The sequence below is a fragment of the Narcine bancroftii genome, chromosome 12 (assembly GCF_036971445.1).
Source record: "Narcine bancroftii isolate sNarBan1 chromosome 12, sNarBan1.hap1, whole genome shotgun sequence".
Lineage (NCBI taxonomy): Eukaryota > Metazoa > Chordata > Chondrichthyes > Torpediniformes > Narcinidae > Narcine > Narcine bancroftii.
The window spans coordinates 16,798,383-16,820,971 of record NC_091480.1 but is presented as its reverse complement, the minus strand read 5'-3'; the positions used below and the strand labels follow the sequence as shown (position 1 = coordinate 16,820,971).

The 22,589-nt window shown below is 38.0% G+C and overlaps 1 protein-coding gene across 5 annotated transcripts; it reads left to right on the top strand.

Annotated features, from left to right (window-relative positions):
* The first annotated feature begins 24 nt into the window (after nt 1-24).
* LOC138747475 (small ubiquitin-related modifier 3-like) lies at nt 25-13,199 on the top strand. 5 transcript variants are annotated; one of them, XM_069906725.1, is made up of 4 exons: nt 25-186; nt 6,307-6,450; nt 11,374-11,445; nt 12,908-13,199. In XM_069906725.1, the coding sequence occupies exons 1-4, from the start codon at nt 163-165 to the stop codon at nt 12,968-12,970; spliced, it is 303 nt and encodes a 100-aa protein (XP_069762826.1). In that variant the 5' UTR covers nt 25-162; the 3' UTR covers nt 12,971-13,199. The 5 variants fall into 5 exon arrangements, with proteins under 5 accessions (XP_069762826.1, XP_069762827.1, XP_069762825.1 ...); XM_069906726.1 differs by lacking the exon at nt 25-186 and adding an exon at nt 193-374; XM_069906724.1 differs by lacking the exon at nt 25-186 and adding an exon at nt 193-383.
* The last annotated feature ends 9,390 nt before the right edge of the window (nt 13,200-22,589 follow it).

Here is a 22,589-nt window from a genome sequence, read left to right as displayed (position 1 = left end):
GCGTCGACGCGCACACCCGCGCAGGGGGCGGTGAAAGAGCGAAACACGAGGAGGGGAGAACGGGGCGGGAGGAAGGAAAGGCAAGGCAGCCGCAGCCAGTCGCGGAGAGGTGAAGCTCGAGCCCTCTGTGCGATCTGCAAGGGCCTGATCACAGCCGTAAAGATGGCAGAAGATAAAGCGAAGGGGGTAGGCCTGTGGTCGTGAAGGGGGACTGAGGTGACGGACAGGCCGCGGTCCCGACGCCAGGGGCTTGGCCATCGAGTCGTGCCTGCTGTGCTCATAGGCCCCGTTCACCCCTCGATTCCAAGTGGCGGATTGGGGGAGCAGTCTGGGGCTGGACGGAGGGCGGATCTATGGGATTAACGCGGACTGATGTAGGAATGGTATTTCCATCCTGTTGTTTGGGTGGGGGAAGCTCATCCGTCATCGCTCTCTGGAGTTAAAGAGTCTTGTGTTGATTTGTCTTCGAAATTAAGTTCGGCTGTGCGGTTGTCCCCGCGGTCTGGGCCCTCACTTCCGGCTGCCAGATCGCCCGGAGGAGCGATGCTTGGCTTCCAGTTGATCGAATCCATGGGAGACCGGATGACCATCCTTACCGCTATTGCACAGCACCAGGCGAATGTTGGGTTTCTGCGCTCTCGTGTTTCTCTCTCTCTCGAAGTCAACAGGATTCACTGCAGTACTCAAAGGAAACGAAAGCAAAACCCACAATGCTGGAGAAAGTCTACTGTATATAGCAAAGATAAAGATGTATAACTAATGTTTCGGGCTTGAGCCCTTCCTCAAAGTTCCTTGTTTCTTCTGCTGTGTGTTTTTAACTTCAACCACGATGCCTGTGTTTCACGACAGGAAACGAAAGTCGTTGAAGTTTTCCTCCCCTATAGTAATGCCGAATTGTGGCTAAAAGAAAAATGTGTTTAATCATAAATATCCAGAAGAGCTTGTAGTGTCCCCCCCCCCCCCCCGTCCCCCCGTTGGAGACTTTCAAAGTTTTCCATAAATGATAAATCTTAGTTTTCATATTGGATCTCAATGGAAGTAAATTGATAAAGGAAGATAGTAAGATTTTTCAATTAAAGCATTCCCTTCTGGCTATGATGACCTTCAAAGAATATGTTAAATGTTCAAGACCTTGCATTTTAAAAAAAAAAGTTTGCAGATGAGTGTGGTTTTGGGGTGGACATCTTGCAGAAGTATTTCTGTTAGTGCTAATGTGAAACGTTTTGGTTTTGAACAAGAAACAGTTGGAGGTTGTATGGGCATATGTGGAGGAAAAGGCAGTTGGATGTTTTTGGACAATATTACTACATCAAGATGTTTTGCAAACAGAAAGTTTTGGGTTTGATTTTTGTTTCTTGGCTTTGATATTTCCAGTATTTGATCTAAAATTGTTTGCCAGAATCTGCATTATTTATATTTACATTAACTGCAACCAAAGAAAAAAAATCTGTTTAAATTATAAAGGTGTATTGACTTGTGGTTAAAAACAAGCATTTTTAAAATTGCTTTCAGAAATTTTGAACCAGACAAGTTGATTGTATCACTAAGTTGTATTATTCTGAAGGAACATTCTGTGGCAATCAAGGTTCATGCAGGGAGTATGGTTTGAGCAGGATTATGTTGGAGGTTGTGTAACTTTCATGCTTAAAAGCAAATCTTTCCAGACCCAATTCAAAACTTTGTTTAGTGAAAACATTGCAATCTGCAATTCTAATTTTTAAAGAGTTGTTATAACCTCCTGTAGCCAGTAATACTATTTCCTTGCTTTTTTTATTGCTCTTCTGTTGCTTAATGCAACCTAATTAAGTGGTTAACCATATGAATTGAATTCGATAGAGAAATATTACGTGTGTGTATGTGTATTTAGAGAGAGAGATAGATAGAGAGATGTATATATATTTAGATATTGCATAGCTTTTATATAATGCAATGTAGAATGAGTCACATAAACTCTATATTATCATAATTCCCAAAATGAAAAATCCTTAAAACATTTCACCTCATTCTAGCATTGAGATATATATTGTGATTATCTAAATAGACAATCTCTTGAATTTTGAATTTTTTGATTAGAAGAAAAAATATTTTTGTGTGTTATCCAGGCAAGTTAACCTATACATAATGCAACAGGTAATACAAGAATAACAACTAAAGTGCAGAAGATTGCTTTACAATAAAACAAAGGCACAGTGCTTAGTGTCACAAAACAAACAAGGCATTGTGTTAAAGAGAAAAGTCCAGTTAAACAGTGCAAGTAGTTACAAAAAGACTGCTAACCACAGGAACAAAATCTGGAGGTGTGTGTTATCAAATTTGTTTATCTTCTACCCCTTGGGGGAAGAATATGACTGGGGTACATTGTGCATATTAAAATGTTATTTGTAGAAGTATAACTTGTCACCATAAAAGTTCTACATCTGCACTTAAAAGTTTTTTTTTGGTGGCTTGGATTATTTTACACTGTAGACAAAATAGGCATTATTTAACAAAATTGGTTGTTCTTCTCAATTATGTAATGTATTTATCCCAAGTTCAATCATACCTATATACTACCAGGGACTCAATTTGGAATCAAGACAGAAATAAGTGCCATTTCATCCAAATGCCTATGTAATATTATACGCTGGCACCATTACTCAAGCAAGTAAAAATATTTCCCAATCACAATAAAACAGTTTCTTAAAGTAGCACATTGCCACCTCAAAAGTCAGATAGGCACTTGTCAAGAAATAGTACTCGCCACTTTCTCGCTACTATTTTTAACATAACATCAAGCAAATAAACTTTCTTTTAACAACAAATGACACACATAAGTATTCCCTATGCCATAGGTGCTCTGTGATTAGTAAGGGAATACTTATGGTTGTAAGTGGGTGGAAAAGAAAGTTTGAAAAATGCTATTTTAATTGTTCATATGTGTATGGTTTCATAACTCCAAAGGAAATGGGCCAATGACAATTTTTCACAAGCAAAATATCAGTAACAATTGGGTCTAGAGCAGTGATTTTCAATCTTCCCTTCCCACTCACATACCACTGTAAGCAATCCCTTACTAATCACAGCACCAATGGCATAGGGGTTACTTAAAATGGGATGTGTGTAGAAAGAAAAAGTTGAGAACCACTGGACAGAATGCAAAGTTGGGCAGAGAAGTGACAGATGGTGTTCAATCTGGGTTAGGTGATGCATTTTGGAAGGACAAACCAGAAGGCTGAGTACAGGATTAATGTTCAGTTACTTAGGAGTGTGGGTGAAAAGAGGGACCTTCGGGTCCAAATCCATGCCTCCCTCAAGGTGGCTGCACAGGTTGATAGGATGCTGGGCTTCATTAATCGGGGGATTGAATTCAAGAGTCGAGAGGTGAAGTTGAAACTCCTTAAATCTCTGGTGAGACCACACTTAGAGTATTGTGTTCAGTTCTGGTCACCTCATTATAGAAAGAATGTGGAAGCTATGGAAGGTGCAAAGGAGATTTACCAGGATGTGACCTAGATGAGGCAAGGTTAGCAGAGCTGGGACTTTTCCCTTTGGAGTGAAGAAGGATGAGAGGAGACTTGTAGAGGTCTTCAGGATTATGGGAGGCATCGATAGGGTGGACAGCCAGGACAGGAATATCTATACAAAGTGAAGTGAAGGGAAGTAAGTTTAGGAGAGACATTTTTTTAATGCAGAGAATTGGATGCCTGGAATGCCTTGCCAGGGATGATGGTAGAGGCTGAAATGGGCATTTAAGAATCTTTTAGGTAGATGGATGGAAGGGAGGGTTTAGTACTTTTAAGGAATATGGGTCGGCACAACATCGAGTGCCAAAGGGCCTGTGTGTAAATGATAGCTTGGTCAACCATGTTAACAACGTTTTTGGACGTCACTGGCCCTATCCATTTCCTCTAGATTGTCATACCACTTGAACGAAACGTTAGATGACAAACCATTTCCTTGGGTCCCTGCAGAATGAACCTGAAACAAACTATTCACATCTACCTTTTATTAAATTTGAGTAGTGTTCATGCCTTAAAGGGGACTTGTCATTTTTATCTCCCCATTGCTTTTTTTCCCCAACTTTTGCATTTCTGCTGAAATCCTAATTTCATGCCACTTGTCTGGTATTGCATATTTCAACATGGCTTCCCATCTTCCAGCCTCTGTTTAGTTAAGCTCAAACAAAATTCTGTTGTCTATATCCTTGTGCACCATCCTTTTCACATGTCTCTGTGCTTTATTGCCTAAATTGGCTTTTATTTAAGCAATGTTTGTTTTGAAAAATTTGTCCTTGTTTTCAAAGACATTGTGGCTGCCGAGTTTTGCAATTTTGAACCCTGTAACCATCAGAGTTTTGCACCTTGCCTTTGCGCATATGATTTTAATTGCCCTATTTATTAATGGTTTGTGTGTTTTTATCAAATGACTCCAGAATTTTTTTAGCCTCCAATTATAATAGGGTCCTTTATTTCAATCAATAAGGGAGGATGTGTATGTTAACTGCCATGCCAAATTGCAATTGAAATTAATAATTTTTGCTTGGGCATTTTGGAGGATAGTTAAAAAACTGGTGTGGCTCTGGAATTGTAAGAAGGCTGAGCTGTATTTTTTTAAAAATTGGATTTCCTACCATAAAGGAAATTTTATTTCATAATTTGATAATTTCATGGTTGTCATACTTCTTAATTCTGTACTTATATTATTAACTGGATATATATTTCCTTCCTGCAATTCTGGGATTTGACCTCTGGTTTAGTTCTACTACATAATACAAAGATTACTGTGGTGATCTTGCTACATATGAAGTTTGCTAGTAATTAGATACCAATCTAGTAACTTAACCACACTATTGCTGTACCCTGATGATTCATTATGTAGCTTATGGCCATACTGTCATGTTGGGAAAGAGTATCAGGTTCAGTGGGTTCACAGAGACACAAGCATTACAATCACACTTTAACACATGGGAGACAAGCGAGGGAGAACGCTAAATGGTACTCTATTACTATTTCACTTAAGCAATGATATAGGCGTTCATCTCGGACCTAGGTTGGACTCCAACAATAGTGAACCTATACTCTACATGCTTGCACACTCTACAAACATGGACTCTTAAACACACCCAATTCCCTGTACCAACGGGTTTGCAGCTCTTTGCAAGTATTGGTCTATTACAGTATTATGTCTCAGCTTCAGTGTAGTGCACATCTTACCAGTGACACTTCCAGCGATGTCCACAGTGGCGACCTGGCATGGAGTGATGTCTGGGGCTTGGCATTGGTATTGTACAGTGCCAATCTGTGTTTATAACCAATAATGACCTTGGGTGAATTAAATTAGCCAATGGAAAGTGTGCTCTAATGGGTGGCCGGAGTCCAACTTTGACAAGTGATGTGGCTTCCAAATAAGTTTCAGACAGGGAGGACACGTGACCACCTGCAATACACACCTTCCACACATGTACTTTTTCTAATATTCCTCTGAAGTAATGAACATTCCTCTGAATGTAATACTTCACTCACCTTGCAGGTTTTCTAGATTATTGGATTTTATTAACATGTAGCAAATGGATTGTTTTTGCATTTGAAGAATGCTTATTCCTCTTACTGGTAGTTAATGTGCAAAATGGAGTTCTTTGCTCTCTGAGGCTTGGTTTATTGTCAATAGGTAGAAATTTACAGGAAAAAGAATACATTTAATCAGACAAATAATAGTTGCTTATTGGGTTTAAATTTGCCACTTGTGGTTTATGAACAAATTTGGCTTTGAAATGTCAGGTCCCAATTTAATATTGCAATATCTGTCAGGTTTGACAAAGTTGGATTATTGTTTTCAGGCAGGGAGAATATATTTGTGCCATGTATTTGCATTTAATAGTCCTATGATTTCTCTTAAGTCCTAGGGATAGATGTAGCCTCTGTATTTGAAGGTTTTATTTTGCCATGGGTAGATATTAATTTTTTTTTAAACTTTATTTAAAATTTTATGACATGAATAAAATTAAAATTACATTTAAAGAAATAATAAAAAATAAGATAATAAAAATTAGAATACTACATCATTAAACTACACAAATTAACCCCCCCAATAATTATAACACATTAATCGTCTAATTTAAAATTAGTCCAACCCCCCCCAAAATAGAGTGAAGAATTAATTAACAATGTTGTAAATAAAATAGAAAAAACCCCACTTACAAAAAAAAGAAAGAACTTAACAACAAATCAACCACATATCTGTTATACAAAAAATCAAAATTAATAATACATAAATACAGAATTTCCATTAGATATTAAATTTAATGAGATTTTAATCTCTGTGCTTTAGGAAAATGTGAAAAGCGAGGGAAATGATCACCGAAATGATCATATTAACCTGAAGGTAGCTGGACAAGATGGGTCAGTTGTACAGTTCAAGATAAAGAAGCAAACACCATTGAGTAAACTGATGAAGGCCTACTGTGAGCGACAGGTGAGTATTAATACTTCGGAATATTTTGCTGTTTCAGCAGACCAGATGACAAATGCTTATCCAAATTTGAATTGTTTTGTCCTAGAATGCTGAAAACTGGAGTTTGAATATTTGCCAAAGCAATTCAAAAAAATAAATTTAGTATTTATGTTAAGGTGATGAATAGACAGCAAATACAGATCTGACAGCAAAAGATGAAGACTTAAAAAGTTTATAATTTGCTTGTGTAAGAAGCTGACTTCATAGCCTGGGATCAAAAATTGCAATGTAGAGATCTGGGACGTTTTTAAAGAACAGTTGGAACCTATTGTAGAACATCAGTCTGAAATAAAGGATATGTAACTAATGATAACATGTATTATTTTTTGAAGTTCTTGAGAAGTTTCAAAACATCCAGTATAAATTGTGAATACTTTATGGTTTGGACATAGGTTTTAGTAAAACATGTTTTTACATGATTCATGAGGGCACTTTGAGATGATGGCAACCAAGATTTGATTCAACTTGAGAGTTATGCAGAATGGAAGCAAAGGCTTTTGGCCCAATGTTCCATGCCTACCAAAATGTCTATCCACGGTAACTGTATTTTCATTCATTCAGCTCATTCCTTTCCAATCTTGTCCAAATACTTAACCACTGTGATTGTATCTGTCTCTATCACCTATGGCAGTTTGTTCCATATACTTGTGTGGAAATCCTTTCCCTTGAATGTCCTTTACTTGCCCCTCCTGGAAAGAAGGGAAATGAATGTAATATCTTCATTTATAAGAGGAGATACTGGAGATCTTAAAGTGCGTAAAGGTAGACAAGTTCCTGGGGTCTCATCAAATGTATCCTTGGACATTATTGGGCTCCAGATCCATACTTCCTTGAAGTAGCTATGCAAGTAGATAGGGTGGTAAGGCAGTTGTATTGGGCATTGAATATAAAAGTAAGAAAGTCGTTGTAGTTATAAAAAAAACTTTGATTAGGCTGTTCATATAAAATTGTGTGCTATTCCAATTTCCCCATTACAAGAAGGATAAGGAAGTTATGCAAAGAGTGCAAGAGATGTATTAGTGGGTATAACTAAGGGGAGAGGTTTTGACAAACACTTTCCTCAGAGCATTGAAGACTGAGGGGAGACCTCATAGAAGTAAATAAAATTGAGAGGCTTTATTGATAAAGCATAGTCAGAATCCTTTCCCAGGATAAAAATGTCAAATATTAGAGAATGTGCATTGAAGGGGGTGGGGGATTAGTTTAAGCAAGTCAATGACACAATGCTAGGCTCTTGGAACAGGCTGCCGGCAGTGGTTGTGGAAGCAGATACAATAGTAGCATGTAAGAAGCTTCTGGAAAGATGCATGAAATTCGGAGAGGAGGTTTGCAAGGTTGATTCTGTAAATGAGGTTAGCTAATGAGGAGAGATTAAGTCGAAGGATGAGTGGGGAAGCAAAGTAATGAAAGAAATTGATGAGTTAGAAGCAGGGAGTTTATTTCCACTGGTAGTTGAGACAAGACCAGGGGATTTAGCCTCAAGATTTTGGGAATAAATACAAGACTGAAGAGGAACTGCTTCTCCCAGGAAGTAGTGAATTTGTAAAATTCTTTACGCAATTAAGGCAGTCTAGTTGAATGTATTTCATATGCACAGAATTTTAAATGGGGAAAGTAAGGGTTGAGGATCATGTGGGTAAGTAGATCAGAGTCCATGGCCAGATCAGCTATGATCTTTTGAGATCTTTTGGCTGAGAAGGCTCGACAGGCCAGATGGTCACCTTTTATTCATGTATTCCTATGCAGAAGATCCAGGGATATGGACGATATGCAGGCAGCAGAATTTTGGCTTTGAGCATTGTATTCGGCAAAGATGTGGGCTGAAGAACCTTCTCCTGTGCCTCACTATTCTACATTAGATTAGCTGGGGAAGAAATTATTCAAGTTGATATTTGTTACATATTTAATTATGGGTCAGATACCAGAGAATTGGGCAGTGTTCACTATTGCACTCTTTATTTAAGGCAGGCAGCAACATTTCAGGCTAATGTGCTTGGCATCAATGGTGGGAAAGTTATTTGAGGGGATTCTGAGGGACAGGGTCTATCAACATTTTGAAAGGCAAGGATGGCTCTGAGCATGGGAAATTGTGTTTGTGGGTTTGAGTTTTTTTTGAAGTGTTGAAGATGATTGAAGGGAGGAGGATGGGTGTTGTCTACATGGACTTTAGTAGAGCCTTTGATAAGGTTCCACATGATAGGCTCACCTGAAAGTCAGATTGCATGAGATCCAGAATTAGCTGGCCAATAGATACAGAAATGGATTCCAGGAGTTGGACAGTAGTTGTAGAAAGTAGTTCAGATTTGTCCTATGACCAGTGGTGTGCTACAGGGATTGGTGTTTTGTCCACTGTTTGTGATCGTCGTTGTTAATATAGATGACATGTAGTTAGAAAAAATGATGGTTTGTTGATGACACCAAAATTATTGGTACAGTGGCTGGAGAAAATTACAATAGGATCCAGATACACTGGGAAAGTGGGCCCAGGAATTACAGATAGAATTTAATTGACGAATGCGAGGAGTTGCAGATTTGGTGAGTTAAACAAAGGTAGGACTTGTACAGTAAAAGGTAGGGCTGTAGAGAGTTTTGTAGAATGGAGACCTTGTAGAGTGCAGGTACATAGATCCATGAAAATGGAGACATGGGTAGACAGAAGGCATTTTACATTTGCTTTTTGTTGGTCATGACATTGAATACAAGAACAGCAACATAATGTTACCGCTATACGAGCATTAGTAGTGAGACTACACAGAATAAGGGAGCAGTTCTGGTCACTAAACTTATGGGAAAGATGATCGGCTGGAAAGGGTGCAGGAAGATTCACAAATGTATTTCTGGGATTAGAGGGCCTGGATGTTGTGAACTCTTTCCCTGGAGGGTTGGAAGGTGACCTTGTTGAGATATACAAAGGCAAAAGGGGCAGAGGTAAGGTAAATTGTCTTTTTTTCTGGGTTAGGGAGTCTAAAATTAGAGAGCATAGATTTGAGTTGAGGAGATTTTTTTGAAAAAGAGCTGGGATTTTTTTTTAAAAAGCACTTGGTGGCAATTTTTAAGGTATATGGAACCAGTGGACAGAGGAAGTAATAATAGGTGGAAATACAATTGAAATATTTAAAATACAGTTAGACAAGTAGATGGAAAGTTTAGAGGGAAATGGTGAGAATGCTAAAATCTTGAACAGACAAGGTGGTGGAGGGGCTCAGGAAGTAATGTAGCATCCATGGGCAGAAATGATCAGTTAATGTTGCAGGTTGGGACCCTTAATTAGGACTAAAGGTTAAAGGGGTGGTATTACAAACATAAAGGGGGTAGGTGATGGGGAATTGGGCAGTGGGTGGGTGAGGTGGAGAGAGTGCTGTGAAGGGGTGAAGGGGAAGTTTGATAGAAATGTGAGAATAGGGATGGGTAAAGAAATTACGAAACCAGCGGGACCAGATAGAGGTGTAGAGGTACCAAAAATTAAAAAAATCAATGTTCATGCTGTTGGGCTGAGGAAGAATGTGATGTGGAGTTTGTTTGGCCTTTCCCTCATAGTGGATAAAGCAAAGGACAGATATATCTGTAAGAATGGTTGGAGGAATTGAAATAGTTGGCTACAGTAAACTGAGACCCACAGGTAAATGTTGAGAGACGGTGTCACCCAATCTGCATTTAGTCTTACTGAGTACAGTAGATTAGGTTGGAAGACTTTCAGGTAAAAATCTGCCTCACCTGGAAGGTCTGTGTCCCTCAATGGAGGTCAGGAATAGGGGCCAAACACAACTAAATGGTATCAGCTTTGCAGACAACTTGATTGGATTGGTCAAGTTGGGCTGAAGGGCCTGTTTCTTTGCTTTAAAGCTGCTTGACTCATCTTAAAGACTATATTCTCTAGTTTTAGACATTATCTCGGGGAGAAAAACTGTGACTATTTATCCTGTTTTTGCTTTCCACAATTTTATATACCTCTAATTTCACCCCTTGGCCTCCAGTGAGAACAGTCTCAGCTTATCATTCTCTCCTTGTATTGAAAGCTCTTCATTCCAGACAACATCATGATTTAATTGGGAAATGGGTGATGGCAGTTTTCTAATAAAGCAATTTCTAAAGGGAAATAGCATTGAAAATGACAAAATCTCAGAACTTAAAATACTTTAAAAACTAGATTGAACATTCAGAATAAAAACCAATCTGCGGACAAAAGAACTAAACTGATTTGCCAGACAATTGAAATTGGATGGAAAATTAATGTAGGTTGATGAAGTTGGATTGAGAAAAAGTTCAGAATTGGAAGATGCTATTGACAATTTTTGAATATTACAGAAGGTAACATGGAGTAAGTATTGGTTTGGGAATTGGGTGGGATTGGGAGGGGAAAATATGAAATACAAAAGTCATGAAAGAATGTTATTTGTTACAAGGTGGAGGTATTTGATGTTTGGGACTAATTTGGACACAATACTAGAACAATGAAATGGCATTATTAATTACTAGAAATTGAGAGGCAGCAAATAATTTATTAACCTAATACAGAGTTGACCATCACGTGGAAGCGTAATGTACTGTGAAATCAATGGAGGCCAGTGTTACTGAAAGTTTCCCTTAAACCAGCTTTCCAAACAAAGACTCTGCTTCCCTTTTTATGAATTTAAGAATGATGTATGTGATTTCAGTCGGGGCCTATTTAAATTTATTGCAACTGGTGCTTGTCTTATTAAAGTTGCTGTCATGAAACAGGAAATTATGGAATTGAGTTTGTCTTCTCATTCTAGTGGTCTCCTAGTTTACTGTCTGCACACATTTCATGGGATACCAAAAGTTGCTCATTTAGAGCTCAATTAAAATACGGAATGGCAAGTACCAGTTCTACTGTAATTTATGCTGAGTATATTCATTTTGCAGGGATTGCAGATCAGACAGATTAGGTTTCGCTTCGATGGACAGCCGATAAATGAAACTGATACACCAGCTATGGTGAGTAGCCTTTCTTGGATTGATGGTATGCTGGGCGGAGTATCTAAAACAATTGCAGGTAGTCCCCAATTTATGACCTATGCGACTAACACCCATCTGAAAAAATAAAGAAAAAAATATATGTAAATATAAAAATTGCGCATTTGGGATGAAAGTAGGGGTCTATCTACGGAAGATGGCGTCTATGGCAGGGGTGGCGTACAGTGAATTTCTGATCTATGTCTATTTTGAGATGTGACCAGTTGGTCAGAATGGAACATGGTCGTAAGTTGAGGACTACCTCTATACTAAACTTGATGCTTACCTTTTAAAGCTCTCCGTTGTTTGTATTCTTACGAAAAGGATCCTGTAACATGCGGTGCTTTTGCCAATAAAGCTTTCCAGTTTCTAGTCTTCTTTAGGGAATGCTTGTTTTCTAGGTTGCTCATCACTCCAACCTAATCATTGCGGTGAAGTTTAGCACATCCATTCCAAATTAGGACCACTTTTCCAAATAAGAGAGAGAATAGTAACTGGCTCAGTCAATATTGTGATTCATGGGCAAATTGATATTGAGAAGTGTTTTCACAGAAATCCAAAGAATAGATGGTTGAAGTGACAAGGAACTTGATGTTGGAACTTTTAGACAAAATGGTGATTTGTTCATTTGAATTTGGAAGTCGATGAGGCAGCATTTAAGTGATTGACATTGGAATTTTTGTCTGAGTATCCTTGGACAATCTTTTGTATTCTGTACTTCTGAAGCTTGCTCTCGAAATTTTCATGGTTCCCTTTCTATCCTTGTTCTGAGTTGTCTTTTAATTTCCTTGATTTGTGCTGATTAATTGTTACTCCTATTTAATTTGTGAGAATGTCATTTTAAAAAAACCATTTGGGACAAACTTGTTTCAAAATCTGTAAATTGGCTATTGGAGTTTGCTACAGGTTTTTAAGACCACTGATCATTGAAATTGAGTTTTGTACTCAAAATTAAAATGCAATTTGAGTGTAGTAATTAAAATTTTGTATTCGGGTGAATGTTCAATCTTGGCCTGATCAACTGGACTTGGCAAATGAAACTGGAGTTGGCTCTAGAGTTCAAAGGTGATATAGCCTTGTGTCAATTGAAATCCTAGCACAGCTCTTTCAGAGAAGAAATTGGTACGAATTTTAAACTGGATATGTGCAAGAATCAATATTGAATGGCTCTCAAAGAATCAATAATATTCTGTAGGAGGGGCTCTAATCAACTCATCCTGATTTGCTGCAAAAGTGGTGGTTGCACCTAAAATTGGATGTGAGTGCATCGAGCATGCACAATTGCCTGTATTTTCCAAGTTGCTCATGAATGTTTTGATGAGAGTTGGGTGATGGGAAATAGGAATCAATCAGGGTAAGGAAAAGATCTCTTTTAGTTGGTGAACGTTGATGTGAAATATTTCTTATAAATGGATGGTAGAATAATTTTGTTTCTCCTTGGCAGTTGGAAATGGAAGACGAAGACACCATTGATGTATTCCAGCAGCAGACAGGAGGAATTTGCTAACCTCAGTAATTTAATGTAAATAATGTTTCACTCAATGTACATGTTCTTTCAACCCGCTGTATTTTACTCTATTCTAAACGATCTACAATATTTGGGGGTGTTAAGTTGTTAATGGGAAGGTTTGTTTAAGGAGGTGTGTACCATTTTTGCATTGTTTACTTTCTGGAAACAGATTTTGTTTTCTTTGTATTTTGGATTAATCACAATAAAATTGATCTTGTATGTACAATGTTTGGTTCAAGGATGTTGGTTTACATCAGAAGTATAGGTTGGAAAGATAGCAAATGGCTAATTTTACTTTACAATCGCTCTTTGTATTTTTTTTGGGTGGGGGGAAGAACTGCTGATACTTTCCTCTTCCATTATTGTACTGCAAATCTCTGCAGTGTTGATGATATTGTGGGGAACAAAATTAGCATCACTAACTAATTCCCCATGCCAAAAAATACTAATAGAATGATGGTGGAGCTGATAATTTTGTGATCATAACCTTCAGGGTAAAATTGTGAACAGAATTTCACCCTGTGCTTTCCCTCATTGTCATAACATTTAATGCTATGATAATTGTGGAAGAGATGGTGAAATGTCCCAGTCATCTGGCACCTTGCCTGTGGTTGAGAGCATTTGGACTCTGGGATTACCAACAAGTGCATGCACTCTGTGGGACTGGTTTTGTATCCAACCACCAGCTGGTTCGTGCTTGTATTTGTACTGTAAAGTGTGCCTTTGCAAAGGTTGGGATAAAAACAGCTGCTTCACCAAGTTCCACAACAAGAAAAAGTACTGGAAGTAAAGGTAAGAACATTCAAGATTGTTATTTGTGTATTTAGGCCTATGACTAGGACATTGACTGACCAGATATAATGTGGTATTAATGACTGAAAACATCAACTCACTCCAATTACCCATGGACCCAGTCTGGAGTAAAAGGTTAAAAAGGCCAGAGTCCAAAGGGTTAAATACATTTGGGTTTTTTTTTGCACAAAGCTGAAAAACAATCAAAAACTAAAGATGGAAAAAATGTAGGTGTTTTAAAACTAAAACTGAGATTTAAATTTCTGTTAACAAGCAAGATTATCATGTCCTCATGAGCAATTGTTTCATTCCTTAGTAGAGAATTTAGTTTACATTTCTCACATATTAGTTCAGTGAGAAGGGTTCTTCTACTGGCAGTGTATCCTTCACATTCTCACAGCTGTATAAAGCACAATTTTTAGAGTATGAAGTTAAAATGAAACTATCAATCAATTCGTTGATCGGGGCAACACAATGGTGCTGTTGTGGATTTGGGAAGCTCATAGCCGGAGGGAAAAAACTAAGTCAGTGTTGCATCTTTTCACATTCTTCAACCGCTTTCCTGATGAATGAAGGGGGAAGATTGTGTTTTTTTGGAGTGTGAAGGGGTCCTTCAGTATTTTGGCTGCTATTCCAAGGCAGTGTGAAATGTTGATGGAATCCATGGAGGGAAGGGAAGTTTGCATTATGTTCTGGCTTGATTCACTACCTTCTAAAGCTTCTGATCTTGAGCAGAGAAACCTGCACATCACATAATGCATCCAGCATGTATGCTTTTGATGGGGCACCTGTTGAAGTTGTTGAGGGAGACAAGGATGTGTCAATCTTCCTTGGTCTTCAAAGAAAGTGGAGGTGTTGGTGCACTTATTGATCAATCACTCCAATGTTCTTGAAGCTATCCTTTCCACTTCATTGTGGACAGGGATGTACTCTCTTCCCCTCTTGAACTGTGTTTATCTGTCCTACTGATATTGAGAGAGTTGAGGTTATCTTGCCATTATGCCACTAACCTTTCACTGATACTCGGCCGACTACTAGGCTGTCATCGTGAATTTGAAGATGGAATTCAAGCCAAATGTGAAACAAAAGTGGGAATCCATTCTTGGTTGTTGTCTCTTTGTATTTTCAGTCTGCTACCTTTTTTTTTACATTTTGTTGTGAGAAAAGTGGATGTAATTTTGTGAATAATGCAATGAACTTGCCCATTAATAGGGTGTTGACCTCTGGGTTCTAATTAGTTGGTCATGATCCAAGCAATCCTGTGGTCCTTTCTAGTGATGATTCTGATTTACAGCAGCTGCTGTGACCGACTTCCCCCTAGTTTCTGGCAACATTGTTTATCCTCACCTAGCTTTTTAGTATTCTGTCAAGACAGTATCTCAAATTTCTGTTGAATCACGCTAATCTTAATTGCAGGGAATAGTGAATAAATGGATGAATTAACAGCCCATAAGAGCAATTTGAAATGCTTCAATTGCAATTACAGACCCATGCTGCAAGATAACCAAAGCTAGGAAGTAAATATTCCAGGATAAATTAGATTTGGGAAAGACACCTGGAAAAAGTAGATGGGATGAAATAGTGCTGTTGTTCAAGGGATGTATAAAAATTAAGTTGGCAAATCAAGGTAGAGATTTGGTTTTGGAGGAGTTGAGCAGCAGCAGGGCCAGACAAAATTGGTGGAAGTTTTTAAAAAAAATTAATCTTTGAATAATAATCGTGATATCGGACATGGTATAAATTAGGAAATGTGGTTTTAACAGGAGAAATACAAAATGGGAAACTTTAATCTACAAATAGAGAGAGCAAATGAAATTAACAGTAGATATTTTTCTGAATTGTATAAAAGACTGTGTTTAATAGATTTCCGGTTATTAGAGGAATAAGTCGATGTCTTAAAAATGGTGTTGAGTTAAAGTTGGGTCAGTCCTGATCTTGTTGAATGGTGCAGCATACTTGAGGGCTAAATGGGCTACTTGCATTCTTATTTTTGTAAATAGTTTTCTATTAATTATATAGGGGACACAAGACTGAAGATATTGCAATATAGAACAAAAACAGCTGGAAGAATTTAGCAGATTGAGCAGTATATGTGGGGGAGAGTGGAAGAAATGATCAACATTTCAGGTCGAGACCCTGGATAAGGACATAATTTAGACTAGAGAGTTTTCTGATTTTAAATTTGTGTTATATTCTGTCCAATGTCAGTAAATCCTAGTGTGGTACCCAGACTGCTTGCAGTACTGTGCTATGACCAGGGTATTGTAATAGTTAACTCTTATTCTCATAATTTTAAATGAAAGAGCTGGTATTCTATTAGCTTTTAAGTCATTTTCTGCATCTCTAGCTTTTTTTAACGAGATAACAAAGTCTATTTGGATTCCACTAATAACTTTTCATCACTTTGGAAAATGTATGTAGGTTTTGGTCAATATGAAAGATGAGTACTATAAAGATGGGTGGCACGGATGATATAGTGGTTAGCGCAATGCCTTTACAGTGCCAGCAATTGGGACCAGGGTTTGAATCCTATGCTGTCTGTAATTGTACGTTCTCCCCATGTTTTCCCCAGGGGTGCAGGTTAATTGGATGCAATCGGGCAGCATGGACTTGTGGGCCAAAATAGCCTGTTACCGTGCTGTATGTCTAAATTAAATTGAGGCAGCAGTGTAATTTGTCTTATGAATATTTTGCCACTGGATGCATTTAATATAATTTGTGTACATACTTGGACAGAAATGGAAATTAAATGGAATAGTTGGGTGTTGTGTATTTGGATTTCTAAAAGATGTTCAATAAGATGCTACAAAGATTTATCCATAAGATAAAGGATGTATGGAGTTGGGGTGTAAAGTACTGGTGTGGTAGTTTAGCCAGTGGAAGACAGTTGGGCTGAACAGATGTTTCTCTGGTGAGCAGAGTGCTTTGGAGGTCTGCTAGGTTCACAAGTATTTACTACATGCAAAAAAGATTTGGAAATGGGGCCAAGTTTGCTGACTGCATGAAATTGAGTCGAAAAGCAAATTGTGCAGAGGATTCATAAAGTCTGAAGAGAGTTGGAAAAAGGTTGAGTGGGCAAGGGTCTGGACAGTGGACTACAATGTTGGTAAACGTGAGGAAGAAAAAAAGATAAGATTATTTTAAATGGTAAAGGATTGCAGCATACTGTTGTGCAGAGGGACTTGGAAGTGCTTGGCAAAAGGTTGGTCTATAGGTGCAATAGGTAATCAAGAAAGCAAATGGAATGTCAGTCTTCTGCTAGAGGGATTGAAGTTGAGAGAAATATTCTGCAACTGTATAGGGTACAGGTTCAGGTCAAACTTAGAGTGCAGTGTGCATTTACCAGAATAAGGATATGCTGGAATTTAGAGACAGTGCTGAGGTGGTTCAACAGGTTGATTCTAGAGATGAGGAAGTTACCCTGTGAAGAGATTGAGTTGCCTGGGATGATATACACTGCAATTTCGAGAATGAATGGGGATTTTGTCGAAACATAAAACGATAAAAGGGATAAGGAAACATAAAGGTTAGAAGGTGGTAGAGAACATGGCCTCAAAGTTTGGATAAGTAAATTTAAGATAGAGATGAGGAATTGCTTTTCCTAGAAAAGAGTGATCTGTTGAATAGTTCTCCCCAAGGAAAGAGTAGAGACTGTATCATTAAATATATTTAAGTGAGAAATTTTTGCATAGTGGAATTAAGAGTTAAGGGGAAAAGGCAGGTAGAATGAGTGGAGTCTACAGCCAGATCAGCCATAGTATTATTAAATGGCAGAGCAGCCTCAACAGGCCAGATGGTCTCATTTTCCCATTATGCTCTGTTATAGTGAAATGCACAAAATAAGATTCCAATAAATACTGTTCCCCTTCATTGGGCAAGTGAGAAAATTATCAACAAAAAAAAACTAGCCAACTATATTGCCTTTAAATTTTTTAAATAGTTAATCTGGAAAATGCCCTTAGATTAATTGTCCAAAACATCCCAGATTGAATGGCAAGGAGGTATGTATCAGCATGAATGCAACAGCAATGTTTCAAAAGCTTTTAACACATGAACAGGAGGTATAGAAACTATGTGCAGGCAGATAGGATTGGCACAGGGCAAAAAGGTAGCACCTGGACTGTATTATGTTCACAGAAGGATTCAACAGTGTGTGTGTATATAGCTCACCAGGTAAATGTTTGAATTGCTGGGGCTCCTGTTCCCACACCGCATCCTGGTTCATCAGAACTATTTCCCAAAATCCCATTCAACTTGTTTGGGTTCCAATGCCCTCACTTTCAATGGATCAGGGTCCTGTTTCTCACTCTTCCTTCAAATTTTTCTGGTTCATTTGGAAAATTATTATAACGGTGTAGCATCTTAAAAGTGAATTAAAAATGTGCGTTAAGGACATAACATCCAACGGTCTGAAAATTTTGCTGATTCAGCACAATGAAGGCCACAAGCCTGTTGAATTATAGTTTTACTTTATTCCATAAGGGATTGTATTGTTAAAGCTCGAGGTAATAATAGCAAGTAAAATGTTGGATTAAGATTGGCAATTTAGCTCATGAGGAAATATAATTGTTGAGACAATTAGTGGTACAGCCTAGTTTGAAGCTAAATGAGAGTACTGATCAGCGGTTTTAGTTCCCTGGAAACTTCCCTTTAATATTTTAAACGTCAAAAAAATTGAAACTTAAAGGAAACCGTGACATTGAGAATCTGGTCCGTGTACATGAAATGAGCATAATAATTTGATATTGGAGGTAAAAGAATAATAATTTGCATTTTCAAAGCATCAATGAGGAAGATGTAGGTGCTTTACAAGAGTATTATCAAAGAAAAATGGTCAACCATAGGGATATATTAATTCAGGTGATCAAATGTTTGATAGTTGTTTAAAGAGCACATTAAAGAATAGGGAAAAATAAAAAGTGCAGAGATGGATGAAGAGAATTCCAATTGTACCCAAAGATATGGCTGGTACAGGTGCAGAAAGGAAAATTGGATGATGTAGACATGAGAAATATTGGACACTTTAAAGGTTTTTTTGTGCTAAGAGAACACCGAGCAAGGGAACAATAAGGCCAGAAGTGCCTTTGAAAGCAAGGCTAAGAATTTCAAATTGAAAGCTTCACAAGACATTAAAAATACAGTAGTTAAGCTTGGATGTAACAGTTTTGCATGAGGGTTTTTATGTGACTTCATAGAATCATAGAATGGGTACAAGCACTGGCTCTGTACCAGAGCAACTTGTTATTTCATCTTCCTGGCTCTTTCTCCACATCCATGCAAAATTTTCTACTCCATAAATGCATCCAGTTTTGAAAGGAACCTTTGAAGGCCTAGCTTCAATACATCTGGATACCAACCAAACATTGCGTTTAAAGATTTTTTTCTCATGTCAGTCTCAATTCTCTTCCCCTTTATTTTATTCCAATTATTTTTAGTCTTTAGTACCCTCACAAAAAGGTACAGCCTTCACTATACGCACTCTTCAGTCCTCATTATTTGATGTCTCCATCAAATTTTCCCTCTCCTTTTCTTTGAACAATCCAGTCTTAGCCTCTGAATACAACTTGTAACTCAATCAACTTATCAGGCAATAGAGAAACACAAAAGCTGCAGATGGTCTACACTTGAGCTTCCTGCTGCCAACCATTCGACAATGACATGCCTATTCTTGGCCTCATCTATTTGTCAGGGTGAGGCCAAATGATAAACTTGAAGAATATATCTTATTCCTCCTGGACAGCCTTTACCCTAATTGCATAAACATTGTTTTTAGGTAACAGCACCTCCATCTGATTCCACTGCCTCCATCTCTAGATAATCCAATACTTTTTTCACTAAACTTTTTCCCATTCCCCTTGTTGACTCTTCCTTTTTCCTGTCACTCCACCATTTATACCTTCTGCCCAATTACCTCTGCGCTCTTTCCCTCTATGTATGTAATATCACTCCCCTCTAGCCTTGATAAGGGGTCCACACCTGAGATGACTGAGCATTTCGACCCATGTATGCTTAATGACCTGGTGAATTCCTCCTGCAGTTATTTGTGTGAAGAACTTATCAGGCATTACCTTGTGAAAGATTTGGCTCTTTTAAAGCTTAGTACAGTAAAATCCCTCATATCTGAAATTCAAGCAACTGGCAAAATATAGAGGTAAATAAATTTTAAAAAAGAATAAAATAATAGGTTAAAAAATACATGTTTAAAGTTGTAAATGTTCTTTGAACCTTGGATGAAGATGGGAGCAAATATTCAACCAGCAGAGTGCCTTGGTCCTGCTCTGCTTGTAGCAACTGTTTGAATAAAGTTGTGTGAAACAGTAATGGTGTTGCCTGAGATGAAAAGCTCACTGATGATGCTATTTGCTGTTGGAGTCACCCCGGAGAGAGGCTTTATCTGTTAACTTGGGGGGACAGGGGTTAATTATCTATAATCTAATTGTTTGTCTTTCAGGCAGCTCCATGGAGGGAGAACTTGCAGATACAGCCACATTTAAATGTTTTCAAAGAAAGTGACTGAAAATAAAGTAAAATGCTTTAAGATTTTTTTTTCAAGCAAGTCAAGTTGTTCAGTGTAAAAGCAATATAGCCTTTTTATCTTTTAAACTGTTTATTTTTAATGCAGGAAGCATTGCAAGAGTGAGTCTCAAGTAATTAGAAAATATACTTTTATCTACCAATCCCCATTGGTGCTGGATACCAGGGGTTTTACTGCATTTAGTTCTTGCCATCCATGTTAAAATGCATATACTTGGTTTTAGGATTGAATGTTCAATTTTATATACCATATTTGATGGCATGTAAGACCCAAAGGCATAGAAAATCTCTTTTTTTCCCCCCCACCCCCCAAATTTCAGCAGGGAATATTAAGAATTTTTTTAGGACATTTGCAGGTAAGTATTTAATAGTGAGTAATGCCAACAGTGATCATCTTTGCTGCATAGCTACTGGCATCACCGTCATCTGTCATTGGGGTTTGGTAGCAGGCTGTCTGGGGGAGAGCGGGGCAGTGGGATCAGTGTGGGGGCTGGTGTAAGTGTGGGGGCTGGTGTCGGGCTGTCAGGAAACTCTCCTCGTACGTAGCCCACTGTTGGTCCCGGTGCTGGTCCCGCTCTCTCCCGGGGGGTGGGGGAAGAGAGCAGGGGGGATGGATGGGACAGTTGGATCAATGTGGGGATTGGTGGCAGGCTGTTGGGGGATTGTGGCATCTGGACCAGTGTGGGGACTGACAGAGGGTTGCGGGAGAAATGAGGGGACTTTTAGCCCAGCCGCCTCAATTTTCATCAGAAATATTAAAATTTCAAATGGCACCTGAATGTTTTTAGTTATTGCTCTAATTGTTCAAGACCCAGGGAATATTTTGAGCCATTTTTGGGGGGGGGGGGGGGAAAGTGGGTCTTGTACACCATCAAATACAGTACTTAATACAAATTAATTCTACTCTTTTTCAAGATTGAGAGTAAATACCATTTTTCTTTGGAACAGGTTGGTGAGCCACATCAACTCCATTTTGGAATTTAATGCATTAGAAATGCCCTATGCTTACAATTTCCAAATAAATAAGATGTATAAATTGATAAAATATTATAACTTGTAACTCGAGTGGTAACTTTCAATTTACTGTTCATGTCAGGGAGTGTCGAGGCCGTAACAGAAATGATCAAATAATGAAAATGGAAAACAACCATTTCAGACACAGGTGTTTGGTCTACAATCCCAGTTTTGTACTCCAAAGGTAAGTTGAAAATTAACCTTCAATGTAATTGGAGTAGATTGTAACTTGGTCAGCCTACATAAATGCCTAAGAACAACATTGCTAAGTGCAAAAGCCTGTCAGAAAGCTTCCAGCCAGAGACCATTGCTTGGTATTAAGGTAAGCACTTTGGCAAGTTATTGCCTTTACTAAAGCATGCTGCAAAAACAAGTTAATTCATAATGCACAATAATTTGACATTAACTCTAATATTGAGTATTATATTATTACAACAAATATAAGGGTTTGAACTTGGCAAGGAGTTTGTACATTCTCCCAATGACCCATGTGGGTTTCTTCCCACCCTCCAAAAAAATGTATGGGGTTTCAAAGTTGATTGGTGTATTTGGGCGGCAGAGATTGTGGGCAGGTGGGACCTGTTACTGTGTCGTATCTCTAAATTAAAAATTAAATAAAATAACATTCAGTCTTGGGATAAATATTTGGATGTAAAAGAATATAAACTCTAGTTAACATTAATTATATTTGCACTGAATCTGCAAGGTGTCAAAATAGGAAAATTTATTTTCAGTTTATTTATAACTTTTACTAAATTTTGCACAGCATTGTAGGAAGAATAGCTCAAGTATGTTCAAAATCAAAACTGAAAGTTTAAAAAAAACTTCTACCACAGAATAATCAAGAAATTGGAGGTTTATGCTTGTAATAGTAATTGCAGATGAGGGGACTTTTAGCCCAGCCACCTCATTTTTCATCAGAAATATTAAAATTTCAAATGATACCTGAATGCTTTTAGTTATTGCTCTAATTGTTCAACCAAAAAAAACATTCAGCATTATTCGCATGAGGGAGTGTAGCCTAACCAATGTTTTCAATTTTTTGGTGAGTCATGTAGCTGTATACAACATGGAAACAGATCCTTTGGCCCAATTCATATATGGTGACCAAGTTCCCTATCCAAGTTAGAATATTTTTCTGCGTTTGATCCTTATCCCTCTAATGTCTGTCTTGTGTCTTTTAGACATTGTAATTGTACCACTTCTTCTGGCACAGTTTGTTCCATACACCCATCAACCTTTGTGTGAAAAAGGTTGCCCCTCAGGTACCCTTTAA